Source organism: Mchenga conophoros, linkage group LG17 (assembly GCF_057382185.1).
Source record: "Mchenga conophoros isolate Kocher_MC1m ecotype Shallow Benthic linkage group LG17, M_conophoros_male_GT1.1, whole genome shotgun sequence".
Classification (NCBI taxonomy): Eukaryota; Metazoa; Chordata; class Actinopteri; order Cichliformes; family Cichlidae; genus Mchenga; species Mchenga conophoros.
Window position 1 is genome coordinate 17,474,072 of NC_140542.1, and position 19,953 is coordinate 17,494,024.

The window sequence follows — 19,953 nt, forward strand, 5'->3', positions numbered from 1 at the left end:
AATGTCATAAATTCCGTTTTCATGGATGCCTGGATGTTAAACTCAATTGTTACACCTGGTAGAGCAGAACGCTGATCATTTTATTAAAGATGAAAGACTTTAGACAGTGTTTCAACTCTCAGTAATGCTGAGTAATCATTTGATATATGGACCTGCAGCAGAGTTTAGGCCCAGACACGGCTAGTGACGTCAGACTTAACGACCTGATTGGCGTGAAGGAGGCGTGGTCAAGTAGGCAGACTGTCCTGTCAGTCCTCACTCAGGGCACACACCGCCCTCTACTGCGGTCCGTTGCTTTAAAGCTGATCCAGAGTCAGCCGCAGATTAATCTCCGCTAGGAGCTCCCGCAGCCGAACAGGAGTGCAGTTATTCAGACACAGAGTGCAGGCAGGAGCCGGTGAAGCGCCCGGAGCTCTCAGCGCGGACTGTGCCATGTCTCTGTGACCTCGGGATTTTTGAAGCCGCACCTGCAGGTGAGTCTCCTGATCCGCCGCGGAGGGGGGGCGTTGAGGTCCGGGTTAGTCCGGCGGCTCTGAGCCGTGGGTGGTGGTCTGTGAGCGGCTTCGAGCCTCTGACCTTAGTGGAACTGCGGACCGGAGCAGCTGAGCTGCCCTCTGCTCTGTGGCAGCAGCCCTGCGGTCACGGGCTCCCACACCAGATTCCGCCGGAAAGATCACACACAGTGAAGCTGTGACCGCGCGCGCGCACACACATACCCGAGTCCTCTTTACCTGAAGCTCCAGTGTCTCGGCCTCAGTTCGGCTTCACTCAAAAACACAGACAGGGCTCAAGTGAGTGTAAATTAAACTTTTATGGCCGCGCTCTCTGTTGCTGTTGGTGTGTCTCAAAGAGTCTTAGTGGATGGGTGACTGGAGCTAAAGACCAACTTTAATGCCAGTTTATTCCGGATAGAGGTGCTAGGAGCGGGCAGTGTGTGCGCCGGAATGGCTGGAAGCTTCCATTTCAGCTCCCAGCTTCTCATTTACAGCCCACACCTTCATTTATTCTGGCTGGAGTCCAGTTCTTCCTAAATCAACAGAATCTTAAATGGAGTTTGGCACACTGTGTGTTCATAATAGTAAATGAAGGTGAAGGGCAGCTCCTCCCTGCGCCCGGGTGCTCGCTCTCTCCGGAATAAAAACACCTGCCTGCTTTTGATGGCGGATCCGAGCAGTCAGCGGGCAGGTGTGTGAGGCGGCCCAGGCAGCAGGCGACCCTCCCCGGCTATATGCACAGGGCTGCCCGGTGCTCCACTTGTTCGGCTCGGCCTGGAAGCTCTCTGCTCCTCCCGGTGGTACCGGCTAACACCTGGATTCATGTGGTGCACTGAACCTCGTGCCATCACTGCCGAGAGCAGAGCAGCTAGGTGAGTGACCTGACCGGGTCACAGTCACCTGATGTTTATCAGAAAGCTCCTTCCCCCATACACCATAATGAGCCTCTCTGAGGTCACGTCTAGGTCACTGTTACTTCACTGAAGTGGTTCTGACAGAAGGTGTGATCAGACCTGCTTCAGCTGTGTGTGTGTTTACTGCTGGAAGATGGGGTTGTTTTTCCTGCAGGTCAAAGGTCAGCGGGCTCTGAAGCTGAACAGTTGGAGGACCTTTGAGCTGGTTGTGTAATCGAGTGTTTGTATGTGGGCTTCCTGTCAGGCTGCTGCAGGCCACAGCTGGTCTTGGATCAGTGCTCTTCATGGGAACCATCGTCAGCCTGCCATCCTCCTGAGAGCCTCGCAGGATATTTCTGGATGTTTCCATGCCTGTGCTGCTCCACTCCACCTCTGATTGTGTTCAGCTTGGTGGTTGGAGGGTTTTGTCCATGGTGAGCGGGTCTTAACTGTGCTGTACTGTGCACCATAACTGACTCCAGGGTCAGTGGACGTGTTGTCATGAGGGTCTGTGTGTGATGTCAACAGCAGGTACAAATGGAGTGGAAACACGCATTATGATGATATCACTTATAAACTTTTCCCATGAACTCTGAGATCAAAGTGAAAAACGTCTGTCCCATCTTCTGGGCGTCTCCCTGGAGCTCTCCCTGTTTGGCTGTGTTGTGGTTGCTGTGACGACAGTGTGATGTAACCGTACCTGCCAGGTGTTGCTACAGGATTATGGCTTTGAAATGGGAAACTGGGGCCGGTTGGGAGTCGGGTTTCGGACTGAGCCAGCGGTCTGATTTTTAGCAGAACAAAGAGGAGGCAAGGGCGTCGGCACACCTGTTTCACCTGCGACTCACCTGTCTCACCTAACACCAGGTATCACACGCTGTCGTAAGGAGCAAAGACAGGAAGTAAAGGAGCTCAGGACCTCCTGAGGGACTGACTCTTCATTTACTGAAGCACACCACGGCCCGCCTGCCCCATCCTCCACACGGAGGGCAGCATGGACCAATCAGCATGGACCAATCAGAGATGAGACTGTACTCAGAAACAGGAAGTTGAATCTGAAAGTTGAGACTTTGACCTGTTGGGGGCGCTGCGATGCACAAAGCTCGGTGAGAAGAATCCGAGGACATTTGCTGTGCTCTACTCGAGGATCCAACAACAGAAGAAGGAAACACAACAACACGCTCACGTGTGTTAGGTACCTGATCAGAGTCGGTGATATCATCAGGTATTAAAGTCCTGCCTGGAGACTGGTGTTTGGTTTCTGTGACACTACTGAATCGTCAAAGAGGAGTCATGGGGACACATTTGGTTTATGAAGCCATGAAATGCCAGATCAACAAATCCCAGGTTCTTCTTCTCTGCTGATCAAACTTCTGATCCAGTCCAGATGACCTGTGAGCAATAACTGATCAATAACTGAAGATCTGTCTGCACTCTGAGCTTCAGGAGAAGCTTTGAGTCTGAATCAGAGGCTCTGTTGATCAGCTGCTGAAGATCAATAAGTAATCGTGACACTGAAGTGTGATGTCATCAGGCAGCAGCTGTGTGAAACAAATAACATTTTATTTTTAAAGCGGGTCAGCACCACAGATGAATCAGGACCCATTATCGCTGCAGGTTAGATTAAACTTTATTGATCTCCATGGGTGCGGTGGGCGTGGCCTGCTGATAAGATGCGTTTCCCTCACAATGAGTCATTTATTCTAAAAGAAAACAAAAATAAACCGCACATTTCCTTAGCGACCAGTTTTGATAACAGTATTGGGTGTTGCATGACTCTTCTGCACAGAGTAAACTGAGAGTTTTAAGCCCACTCGGTGTTTCCACTGCCACCTGTCAGTTGGAAGCCCCGCCCCTTCCCTATCCCCCACCTGTCCGTCATTAGTGATTAGTCAGGCTTAAAGCAGAGGATCCTGGACGCCAACTCGCTGCTGCAGCGAATCCCGGTGCTGCACCAAGCCCTGGATCCTCGCTAATCCACCACATGATGCTTGGAGTCAGAGAAGCTTTATTTGAGCCGTCTGCGGCATCGACCTCACACTCCGCTCACCTGTGGACGACTTGGACAGGTAGGTGCTCGCTTGGTTTGTTACCGAGGCTTTGTGGTCTGAGAAGACGCCGTCTGTGGGTTTGTCTGCTGCAAGGATTCCGCGGTTCAATTTCTGGATTCAGAATAATCCGCTCTCCAAGTTCTAACTCCTCCCTTTCAAAGCTGCTTCCTGTGATTGGCTGTCTCTCACAAACTGGTGGTCTCAGGTCACAACGATCTTAGTTTATCATGAATCACAGCATCTGCAGCCAGATGTTTTGAGTCCCGAGGAGATCTTTGTTAAACCCAAACCTCAGTCAGACAAGTGACTGATACTCCCTCCAATGGAAGCGAAGAGAACTGCTGATGTGAGTGGGCGGGGTTTATCCTAACCTGAACAGAATTTAGGACCAATAAACAGGGACTGAATGTCTGTGAATGATCCACGTGGCACAAAACATTGTATCAGAGCTCCTGAGGAGACAACAGGAAGTTGCTTTTATGCTGCGATTTTTGGATCCGCTGCAGTCGTCACTCTGAGGCTGCAGTTTGGCAGTTTGAGCCGGTTCAGCTCACGGTGCCAAAGGTTTCCTGTCTGTCCTCAGGGTGTAAATCAAGGGTGCCCAGTCCCGGTCCTCGAGAGCTACTGTCCTGCAGCTTTTAGATGCATCCTTGTTCCCACACACCCGAATCAAATGAATGGCTTGTTATCAGGCCTTTGCCAAACACGATGGCATGCTGAAGAGGTAATCAAACCATTTGATTCATTCAGCTGGCGTGGACGCCTCTTTATTCTTTTCCGCTTTTGTCTCAAATACCTGCTGACGAGGTGGATTGACCAATCAGCAGGCCCACGGGGCGTGTTTGTGTTTGGCGGCAGGTGTAATCAGAGCTCAGAACTTCTTTGAGATCAGTTCAGTTCTGTGGCTCTGACTGGAGGAAGTTTCTGCTGAAACTGTTTGAAGTGCCCTTCAGTGTGACCTCCATGATGTCAGCAGGTCATGGTTGTGACTGCTGCCGTGCCTGCCACAATCTGTGTCAGTCAATGATGCTCGGTGTGTTTGTAGATACACTTGTTCACTGAAACTCACTCTCACAGAGACGAGCCACTCTCCACTCACTCTGTGCAGTGTGCTCCTCGGTACTCCCTTGCTGTGAGCCGGTGTAACGAGGCCGCCTGTAATGGGCACCGTGACCCTCTGAGCAGGAATGAAGACTTCAGCACTTTCAGGATTACTCAGGATTATTTTTAGCCTCCTTTACTGCGCCGGCCCTCGCGGACCTGCTCTTGAACAAACTGCAGGTGGAAAGGTGCCTCCAGCTGTGGGTCTGAAAGCGGGTCAGCTGGCGAACACGTGCTGCAGTGTCCAATGTCAGCACCACACGGTCACTGCTGATGAGTATGGATCTTTTCCGGAGGTGATGGAGCTGTGAGCGAATTGGTGTCAGTGACCCGATCACTGAGGCAATTTTTGTTTTACCTTTTTATTTAATAAAGTGTTTCTTCAACATACAGTTCACATTCAAATCTGCAACAATCTTTAAAAACTGATTAAAAATAACACTATAAAATAAAAAAATGAAGAAATAAATGAATGAAATTATGTTTTTAAAGGTACTTGCTAGAAAAAGAAACCAGGGAAATCTAAAGAGACATGATTAAATAAAATTGGAAATGAGACAAAACACTGCAAATAATTGAAGTTACAAGAAAGTCATGAAAACTGATTTAAAAAAAAAAATACACCACCTAAGAAAAATTCTCACAAATGTAAATAAAATAATAAAGAAAAGAGTTAAAGAAGTCAAAATAATTTACAGAAAAATATAAAACTAGAGAACATGAAAATAAACGTGTCATAAAAGATTTGAAAGTGAACTTTGAGGCATCAAACTGTTCCTCCTGCTGAAGCTGCAGAACACGCTCAGTATTTGGGTTACAGACCAATCGGAGGACGTTAATCAATGTCTCCTCACTGTGAAGCCAGTCACATGACTCATGACCGCCATCTGAGATCAGGGACTGGAAAACTGAAAATTGGAGGGGCACGGTGATGAAGTTGTGATTGAGCGGATGAGACGTGGCGGCGATGGCTCTCCTGTGTCAGCTGATGGTTTGTGAGGCAGCGGCAGACACCAGAAGCAGTTTCCATGGTAACAGAGCTGTTTCACAAGCAGTTTAATATCTGAGAGATGAGCAGAGTTCGTTCACCATCTGCACTGAGAAACATCAGTGAGGAAATGGGAAAAACTCTGAGATTTAAACTAAAAGGAGGAGTTGTAGAAAATGTCTTCTCTCTGAAACATGGATGCAGTGTGAGCGGAGCACTGGATTGAGGGTGTGTGTTCTTCTCCACCTTCACTTGTATTAGAGTTTGATCCTGAATTTGTTTCAGTGGAACGCTGTGAGGTGGATGTTTGTTGTCGGAGTAAAGATGGAGGGAAGCCGACGGTGCTGCGGTGACCTTCTGAACCCTGACATCAGTGTCATCTCTTTTATGTGGGTGGAGTCTCACGATTCTTGCTTCATGTCAGACCTTTCCAGGTCTAGAGGCCCAGAGCGTGTGGCGGCTCGAGCAGGGTGTTTTTCCAGTGTCGGCGTGGAAACGCCTCCCAGATCAAACACACAGTTAATGAGTGACCGACAAGGACGTTCTTATCAGCCTGGTGACTCCCTGCTTCATCTCTTTTCTTTAACATGTCACTCTCCTCTCCTCCCGCCGCTCACCTCAACACATTTATTATTCACAGCTGGAGTTCCTTTGAAAGCCGACCTGTCCTCACATCCATATTTTTGTGACATCACAGCGTCCTATATTCATAATGTACACTCATAATAAACATGGCATTTTATTTTTTGTAGCCTGATACGACTGTGGGTAACTGAGGGGGCTTTTAGGTGTGACTCACAGCGAGAATCAAAGTGAACTTTTTCTTTTCCTGACACAAACCAGTAGTGCTGGGCGATATGGAAAAAATATTTATCACGATATGAATTATTTTATATCACGATATACCACAATATTGCCACGTTTCCAGTTATTCTCTGAAAAGTTTCTTTTCTCCAACTTTATTTTGAAGAGACATTTAACGGAACTGTCACAAAAATGACAAACATACATTTTAGTGCAGCAATATAAATGTATCAAATGAAAACAGCTGTGGCCTTCACTTTTAATTTTTTTGTTTTGTTTTGTTTTTCAAAAATTATAACCAAATGCCAGATTCGGTAAAAGTGCTTCTTCTTGAGCTGCCTGTGTAGCCGTCCTGTTGCATGTCCGGGCATGAAACTGCAACCTGTCGCGCATCCATCGTTTTGAGTTACTGTAAAGCATGTTGCAAATCTGGGTGCACGTAAAGCAGCACCATGTCGCAAAACAACAAGACGGAGTTTCTTTGTGAAAAACCTTTTTCCTTTTTTTTTTTTTTTTTTTTTTAAATTTACGCAAGAGAAAATAGAGTATGTATAGTGAGAAGACAACGCTGATATATTTGCCCCAGGCTATTTAATTATATATTTTATGTAATAAATTATAAAATTAGGTTAGAAACGACAGAAGACAAACGGCACGATAGCCATTTTTCTATCGTTCACACGATATATATCGTCATATCGCCCAGCACTACAAACCAGTTTAAATCTGTGTGCTTTTACTTTGAAATCCACATGGCATTTAAAGGATTAAAGTGTGTGTCACAGGATCGGTAAGGAGCTTTAACTCTACACACACCTAATCCCCACCTTCCTCCTGCTGAGTGAAGGATACCGGGAAACGTTCAGGAAACTCTATTTAAACAATCATGCTGTAAACGCCTCGTTATCGTAAAGCTTGCTGACCTCACAGCGCCATTGATGCCCCGCCTAAGATAAGTGAGAAAAGAAGAAGTGGCTCTCGCCGTGGTGACCGCATCTCCTCCCAGAGCAAATAGAGATGACAAAACTGAGCCTAACCAGCGTGATCTTTGACCCCTTCAGCTTCCTGGGGTGTCAGGAGGAGGTGGTGGAAAATTAACTTCATATCCATCAGAGTGGGCGGGGCTTTGTGGGAGTAATGATGAGGATTTAAAGCCACTGGGGCTGCACAGGTGGGTGGACGTGCTCAGGTGAGCAAGTTAAAGTCAGGATGACAAATTTGGAATCAGTGTAGAATCAAGCCAGATGCTGATGGTGGAGTAAAACGTAAATGATCATTCAAATTTCGAAACACTCAAACGATCCTGCAGTAGCGTCACCGCCCACCAGAGACATCACAGCCTTCAGACATGAACATTTAGAGCTGAACTGGATTTTCAAAAAAATTTATTTTCTGAACGTCATTAATCAGTGGCGGTGTTCCTGCGTTTGGATTGTATTGGTTTAGTGGAGAAGCACACAGCGGATTATGTGGTTGGTTCTTCTTCATTGCTTTCTGTATCTGCTGTCTTTGTACCTTTTGAAAACATTGACGTATATTGGGCTTATTTGGGGTTGTGATGGCTTCCTGTCACACTGGAGGCAGGGTCTCGATGAGGTCACAGATCCGGCCTTGGCCCTAGTCTCAGTTGGTTTGGGTTGTAATGCCTGTACCTTGACTCTTCCTCACCTTTGTGTCCTCATGTTTCTGCTGCTGTCACCCGCGAGGGCTCATGATCGGAGGAGCTAACCAGCCAGTGTATTTTGAGATGGTGTTTTGGTATTTTCACTCTGCTGTCGTTACATCACTTCCTGCTGTGGACTCATCTCTCCCTGATTGCGGTCTCACAGGTTTTCCTCCTCTGCAGCACAAACAGTATGGCTGCAGCCTGGTTACCATGGCTATGAGTCCCAGCTGAATGGCGCTGTGGGAAAAGTAATCACGCGTGGCTGCACTGTACATACTGTGTCATTAACTACCATAAATATGCTCGGGCCCCCTTTGTGTGCCACGCAGTTTTAATTTCCCTGCCGCTCCGTGGGGAACGCCCAACGAGCCATTAATGAGATGAACTCTCTGAGGGCGACTCGCCACTCAGCACTCAGAAACATCCAGATTAAACCCTCGCGTTTCAGCAGCCATCCTGGATGCTCTGGCAGTACTCGCAGCAGCCATGTTGGCGGTCAGGTGGTTGCTCTGTCATCGTAGCGTCCATACCTTACAGGTTGAACCACTGCTGCCTCTGCTGGATGTCAGAGGAACGGCAGCGTGGCAGCTTCATTTTCAGCTTTTAGGAGTTATAGAGTTTTAGGGGACCCACAGGCCTCTGAAGAGCTGCTGTTTGGCCTTTTTTGTGCCGTTTCCACTAATTTAGTTTTAGTAAAATGATGAGTTTTGACGCCTCAGCATATATCAATAAAATTGTGGTTTTACGGCACCAGTGCATTCCAGTAGTGTCAGGAGGTATGAGCTTTGTGCAGATGTTTGGTCACAGCAGATAAATGTATTACATTTACCCGGAGCTAGCCTTTGACCCAGCAGTGTGGTCATGTGACTCATGGTGCGTCTGCGTCTCTTCCAGCTGATGGTCCACCGTGAAGCAGCATGAACGGATACGAACCTCCAGCTCTCGCCTCGGGCGTCTTCGGCTCCTACAGCTCGCCCATCAAGTGAGTTTCCCAGCAGCCTTTTCTGCTATTGGCCATGTTAGCCACGTTAGCTCACATGGTCACTTTTTGAATGTGAAACACTGTTAATAATGCTTACTCTGATATGAGGCATAACCTGTGCTGTTTCTGTGACACTGATTGTTTCTGAAATAAGAGAATCTCTTCAGGTTTTTAAAGTTTTATTTTAATACTGAGCTTTTACTGGACTCTGGTAAATTTCGTTCATCAATTCTTTAAGTAAATAACTGAGGTTAATGTATAAAACATTTTATTTTGAACAGTTTCAATTTTCGTTGTGTGTATATTTTGTGGCTATTTTTAAAATAGTTTAAACAATTTGGTAAGTATTAGTTTTAAATATTCAACAGATTTCAAAATAAGATTACAAAACTACAACTTTTCTTTTTAAAAATACCATAAAATACAACCATAAATTTGTGACGTAAATGAACTGAGTAAATTTAAGTTTAACTGCAGATTAATTGTAACGACTGAAATCTTTCATTAGTAAGTCTTGTATTATGAATTATTATAAAATAGTAATTATTATTTAAAACATACTTTTGTATAGTCTTTGGTAAAGCTTAAAAAATATTTACAGTTTCAATTTTAAATGTATTTGAAGTGTGCATGACAATGTTCAGTTTTGTTAATAATTCCAGTTATTACTGAGTAGTGCCCATTAAACAATTTTAATGGTTAAGTCAGAACTTTTGTTGTTTGTTTGTAAAATGACAGTTTTTGGAGGATTTTTGTGGCCAACTGAAAGCGTCTCTGAGTTTCTTATCCGTGCTGACGCTTCTCGTCTCGCAGCAGTAGAAGTTAAATATTACTGCAGCTCAGCTTCTCTCTGAGAAAACCTCAGATTAAAAATTAATGAAAACTCAAACCGGACACGCTTCAGGAGCTTTACTGGTCTCTGTTACGTCTATACCGAGGCATCTGCTTCTGTGACGGTGTTATTAAGAAATAAACTGAGATGTGGACAGGAAGCAGCTGTCTGACCTCTGGAGGAGCAGAGACCGGATCTCATGGTTTCTGGTTCTGAAGCAGGACCGTTCTGTTTTTCCTGGTTCGTGTGTTTATTCACTGTCCCCAGCCCTAAAAACATCAGCGTGTCCCTGCCCACATAAGAGGATAATCTGGGATAGACCAGCTAATTTCTCTGGCTTGGAGTCATATATGGAGACTGGATATTGATCTGAAATCAATGATTATTGATTTTATTTATTTATAAAGTCAATAATCATTTAAAGAGGGTCTCGCGTATAACTTCATAAGAATAACTTCCTGTGAGTTCCTGGCACAGATTCATTTGTGTGGCAATCATCAGCGGTGTGTCACATGACCAGCTGCTGTGCTGCGCTTCCTGTAAGGTGTCAGGTTTTGTGCCGGCGTGGCTCTGATGTAGTCTGTAATCGCGCTCATTCATTATAAACGTCTTCATGTGGCGAATTAAAGTGTGAACGTGCAAAAGTATCGAGTGACACAGGCGGGATGCCGGTTTGAGATCAGCACAGGAGGGGAGGCAGGAAGTGACATCATAAATAAAACTGTAACAGAAGCCAAACTCGGACACCTCAGAGATGAAGTGAAATAAAATCAAACACTCACGCAGTATCCCTGTCAGGTAAAATCACCTGGCGTCCAATCAGAAGCTGCTGTTGGTTGCATCATCAGCTGATCTCAGATCTGACCTTTGACTTCCTAACTCTGTTCTGCTTTCTGTCCCAGCGGCCATGATGCTCCATCTCCAGAGCCTGCAACGCACAAAGCCAAGACCAGTGCCAAAGCTCTTTACGGTGAGGACCCTCCTTCCTCCCTTCTCCCTCCTCCTCCTGGGAAATGGTGAGGCTGTCCTGGATCATTCTGGACCTCATTTATAATAAAGCTTGGTTCAGAGATGACATCCGTGATCGGGGTGGTACAATGGGTAGCTGACTGTAAGGTGTCTGCAGGTGGGAATGTTACCTGTGAGAGGAGCTGATGTTAGAAATGGTTTAAGGTCATGACGTCAGTGAGGACTAAACAACATGCACAGATTTCTCTGAACACCACATGCTGTAGTCTTCATTACTTCAGATTTAGGTGCTTTTATTCTTGAAACAAACTGAGACTTGGAGTTGAGTTTGAGACTCCAGGTGAGTTAGGTGAACTGAACCTGAGCAGGTTCCGTTCACCTGTGAATCTTTGTTTGATTTATTGGGTTTCAGAGAAATTAGACATGATCCATGACCTCATTATCTGCTTTATCTTTGTTCACAGGATCTGACGAAATCTATTTTCTTCGTTCGTCTGCCAAACACAAAAAGAAAAGTCACAGTGAGACGTGTGTGTGTGTGTGTGTTTTTGTTTGCGTGTGTACCACGTTTACATATCTTTGTGAGGACCAAAACTTGGAATTTTACTATTTTTGGGGGGGCCAACAGTCCGTTATGGCAACAAAAGGCTGTCCCCATGAGATTGAAGGCATTTTGAGACTCAAAATGTGGTTTTAGTGTGAAAGTTACAGTTAGGCTATGGTTAGGATTAGGCATTCATTTTTGATGGTTAGGGTAAGTCAATTAGATGTTCCCACCAAGATATGAAAGTGTGTGTGTGTGTGTGTGTGTGTGTGTGTGTGTGTGTGTCGTGTTTTGCCTCGTTTGGGCGTTACGTGTTTGCAGAGTCGATGTTTCTTGTGAAGCATCGATTATCTTCAGACAGAGGTTTGAAGCCCAAACTCGGGGGTACGACTCGTGTTGTCAAACATCTGTAATGGGACAGATGTTTGATTCGTGTGAGCTAGCCCTCAGGTCTTACTGTGAACACGTGTGCAGTAGCTCCTGGTCTCTATCTCCTATGATCTCCGTCACAGTGAACTTTACCTCAGTGAACATGTGACTGAAGTTCAGACCTCCAGCTTTAGACTCTTCAGCCATTGACTGAGGCCTCCTCAGTTCATCAGCAGGAAATCAAATTTTATGCTCACATTGACATTTACCACAGCTGTCCAGCGGGCCTACTGTTGATATAAACTTCAGTTGGAGGCGCTGAGTTAAGGCTGAGTGTGAGGTAAATGTGATGTGATCAGGAGCTGCAGGATTATGGAGCTGCTGTGTGTGTGAATGTTCTCACTGCAGGAACGATTCCTGCTGAAACTTTCTGCCGTGTCTGAGGCAGAAGGAAGATCTGCAGTGTCCAGAGACTCCAACCAGGATTTGGACGGCTGAGGGTTAACCTCGTCAGAGGCTCAGTGTTTCCTCTGAGACATGTTTTCAGTGATGTAGGATCTGGTTACTCTGGCTGCTCGGGTCATTCGTGGGATAAAAGTCGGCTGCTGTTCTCCAAACTTTTGAACTTTCAGCTCTGCTCAGGATTTCATTGCCAGGTTTATTTTGCTAATTCGCTCTGATCCCTGTCAGTCGCCCAGGGGCTGTTTGGAGTTGCTGCCCATGTCCGAGGAGGCTTCAGGTCACCAAAGAGACGTCAGCACTGTGTTTGATCATGTAACCAAGATTAAACAACGGTTTTGATCACATAGGTCACTTTAACATTTCCTGGGACCAATGACGGAATGGCGTCCCTCACAGTCTCAACAAACCCAGTTAGCCCCGCCCTCTAACCTGCAGGAAGTCCAAAACGCGCAAACACACAGCTGGACTTTAAGGCAAAACTTTCATGTGATCCCTCCTCCGTGTGTGAACAGGAAATTTATTCAAGTGAAGAAGAAGCTCCAGCCTGAGCTCAGGTCGTTCCTCTGTGATGAGAGCTGAAGGATTCAATGCTGTTTTTGTTTTCACACAAATAAAAGCCAAACGTCCTGGCGCTTGGTGGAGAGGAGCATCATGGGTAATCTGTGAAACCATTACCTGTTGGTGCACATGTGAATGAGTTTGTTTAAAAACTGAAACGACACATGGACTCTAGCAAGGACGTCGCTGTTGGCTGTTGTTCTGCTGCTTTGCCGCTGATTTGTGAGCAGCTGTGTGCCGGTCCTCCTGCCAGGTGGAGATAATGGTGACGATGCAGATTTGGCTCTTATCTGCGGCTCTCAGCGGCCTCTTTGTTCCCATCACAGCTGATAACATCTGTCACCTCCTTCCAGAGGGGCTCTGAAGCAGCTGAATTACTGACGTCCTCCTGCAAACACCACCTTTAATCCATCACATGTCCAGGTTCACTCTTCTTCTCTGCTTAATTCAGAGCATCGTCATGTGTGTTGCTTTAGTGTCACTTATAGGTCATTGGAGCAGCATAAAACCATCTTCTCATTACAGTTTCCTCAAGCCTTCTCTGAGTCCATAAAATCAAAGCTGAATGCTAATTTCCAGCTTCAGTCATGAAATATGAACACAGTCAGGTTCCCAGGGGGACTTTAGGGAGACATAAACATGATATTCACAGTCCAGAATAAGAGTTTTTCTCTGTTCTTTTTAACAGAACAAAGGAAACATTACACCAAAACCAGCATCAACAGCCTGACAGACACATCGCAGTATCATGTGGAGGTTGGTGCTCACGCCTGCTCCTCTTGCCTTGCATTTTATCAAACCAAACGTGTTCAAATTTAAGGTTTTCACATACAAAGTGACCAAAAATCACCACTTAAATTATAAAAAACATAAGCTGTTTTGTTTGTGACTGTGATCGCTTGAAGCTCCTGTTGTCCTGCTGATGTTCAGTTTCCTGCCGTTACTCTAAATCTGTCTGTTCAGCACCTGACCACGTTTGTGCTGGACCGCAAAGACGGGATGATCACGGTGGATGACGGCATCAGACGCCTCCGTCTGCTCGATGCTAAAGGGAAAGTGTGGACACAGGAGATGCTGCTGCAGGTGGAGGAGAAGATGGTGAGCCTCATCGACTTAGGAACAAAGGTGAGGCTAAAAACAAGGATTTATTTTTGGTTTTGTTTTTTGTGGGGGGGGTTGTTTGTTTGTTTGTTTTAATTACAAAAGGCAAAAAAAGAACACTGATTCTCAGTGTGTCCTCAGCTTTAAGCTCAGTGTGACCCACTCCGACTTTGACTTGTGGGTTTTTCTCCTTCAGAACGAGCTGGAGAACTTCCAGATTGGCTCGATCCAGCACTGCCAGGCCGTGATGAACGCCTGCAGCTACGACTCCATCCTGGCTCTGATCTGCAAAGAGCCGGGTCAGGTCAAACCCGACCTCCACCTGTTCCAGTGCGACGAAATCAAAGTAAACAGCCTCTGATTGGGCAAGACACTAAGCTAGCCCTGAGGGCCAAAAGTCCTAAAACACTTTAAAGTTGACTTTACTGTGTGATGAAGGAGTTTGCTGTGAAACCTGTTTGCTGCTAGTAAATGAAAACTTTGATTAAAATTCAGCTTTGATGTAAACGGCAAAGGACCGAGGGCAGAGCCCTGTGGGACTCCAACAATACCGGCCTGTTTGGACAGAGTCAGATGTCACGTTATAAATGTGTTTCATCCTGATGAACAACTTAATGATCTATGTTCTTTCTCTGATAGGCAAATCTGATCCAAGCTGACGTAGAAAGTGCCATGATGGATGCCAAAGGAAGCAAAGTGAAAAAACGGCCGGAGACCCTGAAGTAAGAGCTGAGACACTCTGAGGGTTACTAAGCCCAGTTTCTCATCCTAGAAGCTGATTGGCTGATCTGTCTGTCTGCAGGATGATCCTGAAGAGCGATGGCATTATCCCCCCTCCCCCTTCCGCTCCTGCCCCCCAGCCGCCACCGTCACCTGATCTGGTGGACGTAAAGAGTCGTGCAGCAGCCTGGTCGGCATGGACCAATGAGCAGTACGAGGGTGAGTTATGTCACTTGCTAGAAGCCCCAGTCACCTGCGGTTCAAACCTTCTGGTTGTGAGGGACAGCCAGTCAGAAGAAATTTGGGTTAAAGTGGGAGGAGTTTAAGCGGCTTGTTTCGCAGAGTATTTGGGATTATCTCTGACCAGCTGCTTCAAGCTCACATGGGTTTTGTTTTTGTTTTGTTCTTTTGTTTTCTTTTTGACAGTGAAAGCAACAAATACTGAGTTTTGTTTTGTTTTTTTAATACAAAGGCTGCAGGTAAAGTTTATTCAGATGAATCATTCTGCTTTTTATTTCTTTGAGGATTTACTGTGATGTGACTCTGTGTGGAACTGATATGGGTGATAGGACGTAGCAATAAAAATGTCTGTGTTGGTTTTCAGTCACACTTTAATGTTTTCTCATGAATCGGGTGTTACGTTTTCCTCACACATGCGCTTTCTCCCTTCTGCAGCAGACGATAGACGGCTGTCGCAGGACAATGGGCCGGTGGAGATGACGGCAGCTCGCGTAGATCGCGATGTGGTGAGTGTCCCATGTGTGGGTGGGGTTTCAAGGCTGATCTGAGAGCAGCTGGAGGAGCTAAACTTGAATCTGAGGTCGGCCCGGGGTTGTGGCACAATAGAAGATTTAAGCCGATTGAAGAAGGCTGCTTCATTCAAGCATAATCAGAGTTTGGAAGCTTTGGAGAGCAAATCTGCTTACATAAGGGAGCTGAGAGCGCTTAACGCTGCGCTGTTGTTCAGGTTTAATCATTAAATAACGCATACAGGAAACCTGCAAGCCACCGTGAAGGTGAATCAAACATTAAAAGATCCTGAGCACAGCTTCTCCTTTTCGCAGCAAATCCTGAACCACATCCTGGATGACATTGAGTTTTTCGTCACCAAACTTCAGAAGGCTGCCGAGGCCTTCGGTGAGCTCTCCAAGAGGAAGAAGAACAAGAAGGGCAAGAAGAAAAGCCCCGGAGGTGAGAAGGCAGCAGAGCCACACCAATCAAAATATGCAGTAAAAGTGCTGATACTACAATACAGTACTGTCCACATAGACAGATCCTGCTGAAACCAGAGTGAGGGATGTGCTGATCAGAGATCAGCTCGCTGGCAGCTGTTTCCCATCAGGCTGCTTCAGATTTCTGAATCACTGCGTTCCTCAACAATACATTTATTGATTTATTTCCAAACTGTTTTAATAAATTAGTGTGAGTGACAGGAACACCTATCATTCCTCCCTCCTCTGAGTCATGTGACCTGTGACTGACCTCAGTTAAACAAACTGACCTCTGTCATGTTCTGTGTCCACCAGAGGGCGTCCTGACGCTGCGCTCCAAACCTCCGAGCGAAGACGAGTTTGTCGACTGTCTGCAGAAGTTCAAGCATGCCTTCAACCAGCTGGTACCTCCTACCTCCTCTTTCTCTTCCTCCTCCTCCCCTTCCCTCCTCCTTCCTCCCTCCTCTCACAGTTTATTTGCTGATATAAAACTCGCTGATCATAAATGAATCTTTTGTCCGTGTTTTCTCTTGCGCAGGTTAAATGTATTGATTATTTATTGTCAGACTGACTGAATAGTTTCGTTGGTGATGAACCTGCTTCTTGCCTCATGAGCTCTCTGTGCTCCGTCTGCAGGGGAAGCTGAAGGACCACATCCAAAACCCGAGTGCCGTGGAGCTGGTCCACTTCCTGTTCACACCACTAAAGATGGTAAGTCAGCGTTAGCGCCTCACACAGCTACTTCCTGTATGTGCTCTGACTTCAGGCATGGAGCTGGAATAAATCCTTAAGAACTAAAGAAAGATAGAGGCTCCACCTATCATCCATCCATCCATCCTTTAGCTGAGAGGCAGAATCTCTCCTCCCATCAAACCCCTGACATGGAGGAGGAGCATGAGGGACTCGAGACCTAAGATCAGTGTGATGGCTGGTCCACAAACACCGTCACATATCACAACTGCTGCTCCAACCTTGAATCTCAGGTTCCAGTCTCAGTTCCACCCTCAGACCTTCAGGTGGAACACCAGAGCAGCTACACCTAAGACAACCCCAAACAGTGTTGTAAATGTAAGTAAAAAGTTTTTATTGTTACACCCTCCTCCTCCTTCCGCTCAGGTGATCCAGGCTTCGGGCAGCGTTGATCTGGCTCGTAGCGTTGTCATTCCTCTGCTGACCAGAGACGCCATCGACTTCCTTCACGCCTCGGGGACGGCGGAGGAGAGACACTTGTGGGTTGCCCTGGGAGACGGATGGACAAAGAGCAGGTCAGACAGGAAGTAACCGATGGATCAGTCGACTGATTTAATTGGTTGACTGATCAACATCTTGGTCTCCTAAAGGCTGGAGTGGCCGAAGGACCACTACTTCCCGCCGTGTGTTCTGAGGTTTCGTGATGGTTGGGAACCACCTGCGTTGCCGGCGACAACCCCGAGTCGTGAGCAGGAGCTCGCTCAGCTTGCTGAAAGCCTCGCCAACGCCAACCTGCAGAGACCGGAGGACCCAAGGCCGTGGGTGGCTCAGGAGGTAAGGGGCGGGATGTGAAAGTGGCTCTGAGTTAAGCTTTTCTCTCGCTGACGCGGTACTCACTCGTGGTGTGATTTCTGTTTCTGCTGCAGGTGGCGCTGCAGAGGTTCTCCCCTGCTGACGGGTATGCCTTCACCAACACCTCCTACAAACGCATGCAGATCCTGGATCAGGACACGGCCGTGGCTGCTTTCAAACACGCCGCCAGCCGCCGTGTAGACCGGTAACTGCAGGTCACATGACGCCCTGGAGAACTGATCCCACTGCTGTGCTTGCTCTGCTCTACGGAGGCCTCAATACAGCAGAATAAAGAAAAATCACACAACAATCAACAATGATTAGATGAACTAAAAACAAAATTTCTAAAAAATTAACTAAAGAAAAGAGGAAGTTCAAACATGAGCGAATAAAGAAAACAGTAAATAGAAATTCATTATAAAAATTCAAATGAAGATATTTCAAAAGTAATAAATGGTTAAACAACTACGTATGTAAACAAAGAAAATATAACAAACCAGAATTAAGAAAGAATTCAATCTAATTTTCCTTTTTTTCTTCTTCATCAACATCATAACAATAATAATTGTTATTCAAATATTTATGCATGCTCAAATAGAATAATTAATAAGATTTCATAATAAATGAATATAAATATACTAGCACTGTCAGCGTTAATCTCGTTACAGTTAACGCCATAACCGCATTAACGCAGCAAATCTCCGTTAGCGAGTTAACACGGATCGCCCCGTGCAAGGGGCTTCACGGCGCTAATGCGTTAACGAGCGACCCGCCTTAACGAACTAACCGCACTAACGCATTGATTCTATGCAGCCCTCACACGGGGCGATCCGCGTTAATGAGCAAACGTAGATTTGCCGCATTAATGCAGTTATGGCGTTAACGTTGAGTAAATGTTTTGAAAATAATACATGCATTAATGAAGTGTTACTGAATGTGACTCAGTTTAATTATCAACGTCAGAACATTTCATTTATATTTGAATATAAAACAGAGGTGAGGAAATATAATCATTGATCAGTAAACTTTAATCAGCTAAAATATTGATAAATCTTCTGTCACTTCCTGTTTGTCCTCCTGCTGCTGATTGGTTTTTTTTGTTGCTGGTTTTCTTCTTCGCTCGCTATGATCTTTGTCTTCTTCTGGCTGACGCTCCTCTGATCTGTCGGTGGGACATTTCTCCACGGCTGCAGCCGTTTAGTTTATGTCATCGCATTTTTACGATGTTCAGCAGCGTCATGGCGTCAGATCCAAACCGATCAGACTTAAAGTGAGAAGAGGTTTTTGTTTGACCTGATGTTCCTCCTCGGAGACTGATCTACCTTTAAAGTTCGGTGTTTGGCCCTGTGGAGCTGCTGTGCTGCTTCGGGTCCTCTTTCTTTTTTGGACTGAAGTCTTCCTTGTTGGTGTGTTTCAGAGGCTTCGACGCTGATGGCAGAGGGCAGCCCAAAATGTTTGCCAAATCGAAGTACGACTTTGTGGGGAGGAACAACACAGAGCTGTCGGTGCTTAAAGACGAGGTGGTTGAGGTAATCATATTAGTTTTCTTCTGCTCGTGGTTTATTCCTGGACTCTGAGTAGCTTTGCATGATTCACAGTTCAGAATAATCCTCATGTAGCTGATACTAGACCTTAGTGTGGCCCCTCCTCTCTGAAAGTGCCTTCCCCTAAAAACAGGTCTCTTCTGATTGGCTGGAGAAGGTTTTAAAAGCTGGTAGGTGGGGCTTCTGTGTCTAAGATGACATCAAAGCGATCCAAGAGTATAAAAAACTGAGATAAACTGAGTGTTCAGAGCTTTAATGTGTAGACATTGACTTCATGTCATATTAAACATGCCAATCTCTATGGGAACAGAAAATACGCAGCAGGAAGTGAGGAGGAGGGGGAGACTGATGAAGTAATCCCTGACTCTTGCCTGGCAGGTGCTGGACGACAGGAAGCAGTGGTGGAAGGTTCGTAACGGCTGCGGTGCAACGGGCTACGTGCCAAACAACATCCTGGAGATCACCAAAGCGGTGGACATGACCAGCCGAGGAGAGCCCATCTACAGCCACACCGTCCAGGTAACGCACGCTCTGACGCTCACCGCAGCGGCTCACTTCCTGTCCCATCTCAGTCACCTCAATTCATGTTCTGTCTTTATGATCAATCATCAGCTTATGATGCCAAGGAGGGAGTTTGAGTTGTTCAAGGTAGGACGAGCTGGGTGTGTGTTTCTAGCTCGCTGTAGTTTCCACTTCCTGCGTTTGATTTGCTGTGATCTTAAAGGGACAGTGTCACATTTGAGCGAATCTGGTTACCTTTAAATTATGAAATGACTCTCAGCTGAGAGACAGATTAAAGCTGTTTTTCCTCTCAGTCCTGTGGACTGGACCAGGAGGACCCAGAGCTCCGTCATAGCTCCAAGGACATTTTACTTATTGTTCTAATATCTACTACTACTTGTTGTTGTTATTGTTATTATTATTATTATTATTATTATTATTATTACTTTCTAAAAATGACCCGTGATGGGTGAAATCCATGAAGTAGCCAACTTTATTTTTTACAATTATTATAGATGTTTTAAGGCTGTAAAACCCCTCACTACACACTTTTCTCAGACAGGCATGAACATTTTCACACTTTTCTCTCTTGTTTAAACACTCTTCAAACCTTCGTAGAAA

At 45.9% G+C, this 19,953-nt stretch overlaps 1 protein-coding gene across 12 annotated transcripts in view; it reads left to right on the top strand.

Annotated features, from left to right (window-relative positions):
* The first annotated feature begins 292 nt into the window (after positions 1-292).
* Positions 293-19,953, top strand: part of eps8a (EGFR pathway substrate 8a, signaling adaptor) — a 29,198-nt gene continuing 9,537 nt past the window's right edge. For 4 of the 12 annotated variants that reach the window (XR_014889103.1, XM_085250893.1, XM_085250887.1 and 1 more), the window contains exons 1-18: positions 294-473; positions 8,892-8,979; positions 10,714-10,781; positions 13,402-13,469; positions 13,677-13,838; positions 14,011-14,160; positions 14,454-14,536; positions 14,617-14,753; positions 15,210-15,280; positions 15,599-15,725; positions 16,061-16,149; positions 16,382-16,456; positions 16,862-17,010; positions 17,086-17,269; positions 17,362-17,492; positions 18,705-18,816; positions 19,210-19,350; positions 19,444-19,479. Coding sequence is in view for 11 of the 12 variants with exons in the window: in XM_085250893.1 (XP_085107019.1) it covers positions 8,915-8,979; positions 10,714-10,781; positions 13,402-13,469; positions 13,677-13,838; positions 14,011-14,160; positions 14,454-14,536; positions 14,617-14,753; positions 15,210-15,280; positions 15,599-15,725; positions 16,061-16,149; positions 16,382-16,456; positions 16,862-17,010; positions 17,086-17,269; positions 17,362-17,492; positions 18,705-18,816; positions 19,210-19,350; positions 19,444-19,479 (1,848 nt within the window). In the remaining variant the exon portion in view is untranslated. Of the gene's footprint in view, positions 474-3,310; positions 3,457-8,891; positions 8,980-10,713; positions 10,782-13,401; positions 13,470-13,676; positions 13,839-14,010; positions 14,161-14,453; positions 14,537-14,616; positions 14,754-15,209; positions 15,281-15,598; positions 15,726-16,060; positions 16,150-16,381; positions 16,457-16,861; positions 17,011-17,085; positions 17,270-17,361; positions 17,493-18,704; positions 18,817-19,209; positions 19,351-19,443; positions 19,480-19,953 lie in introns of those variants that run through there. The other 8 variants (XM_085250891.1, XM_085250895.1, XM_085250889.1 and 5 more) reach the window with 8 other exon arrangements.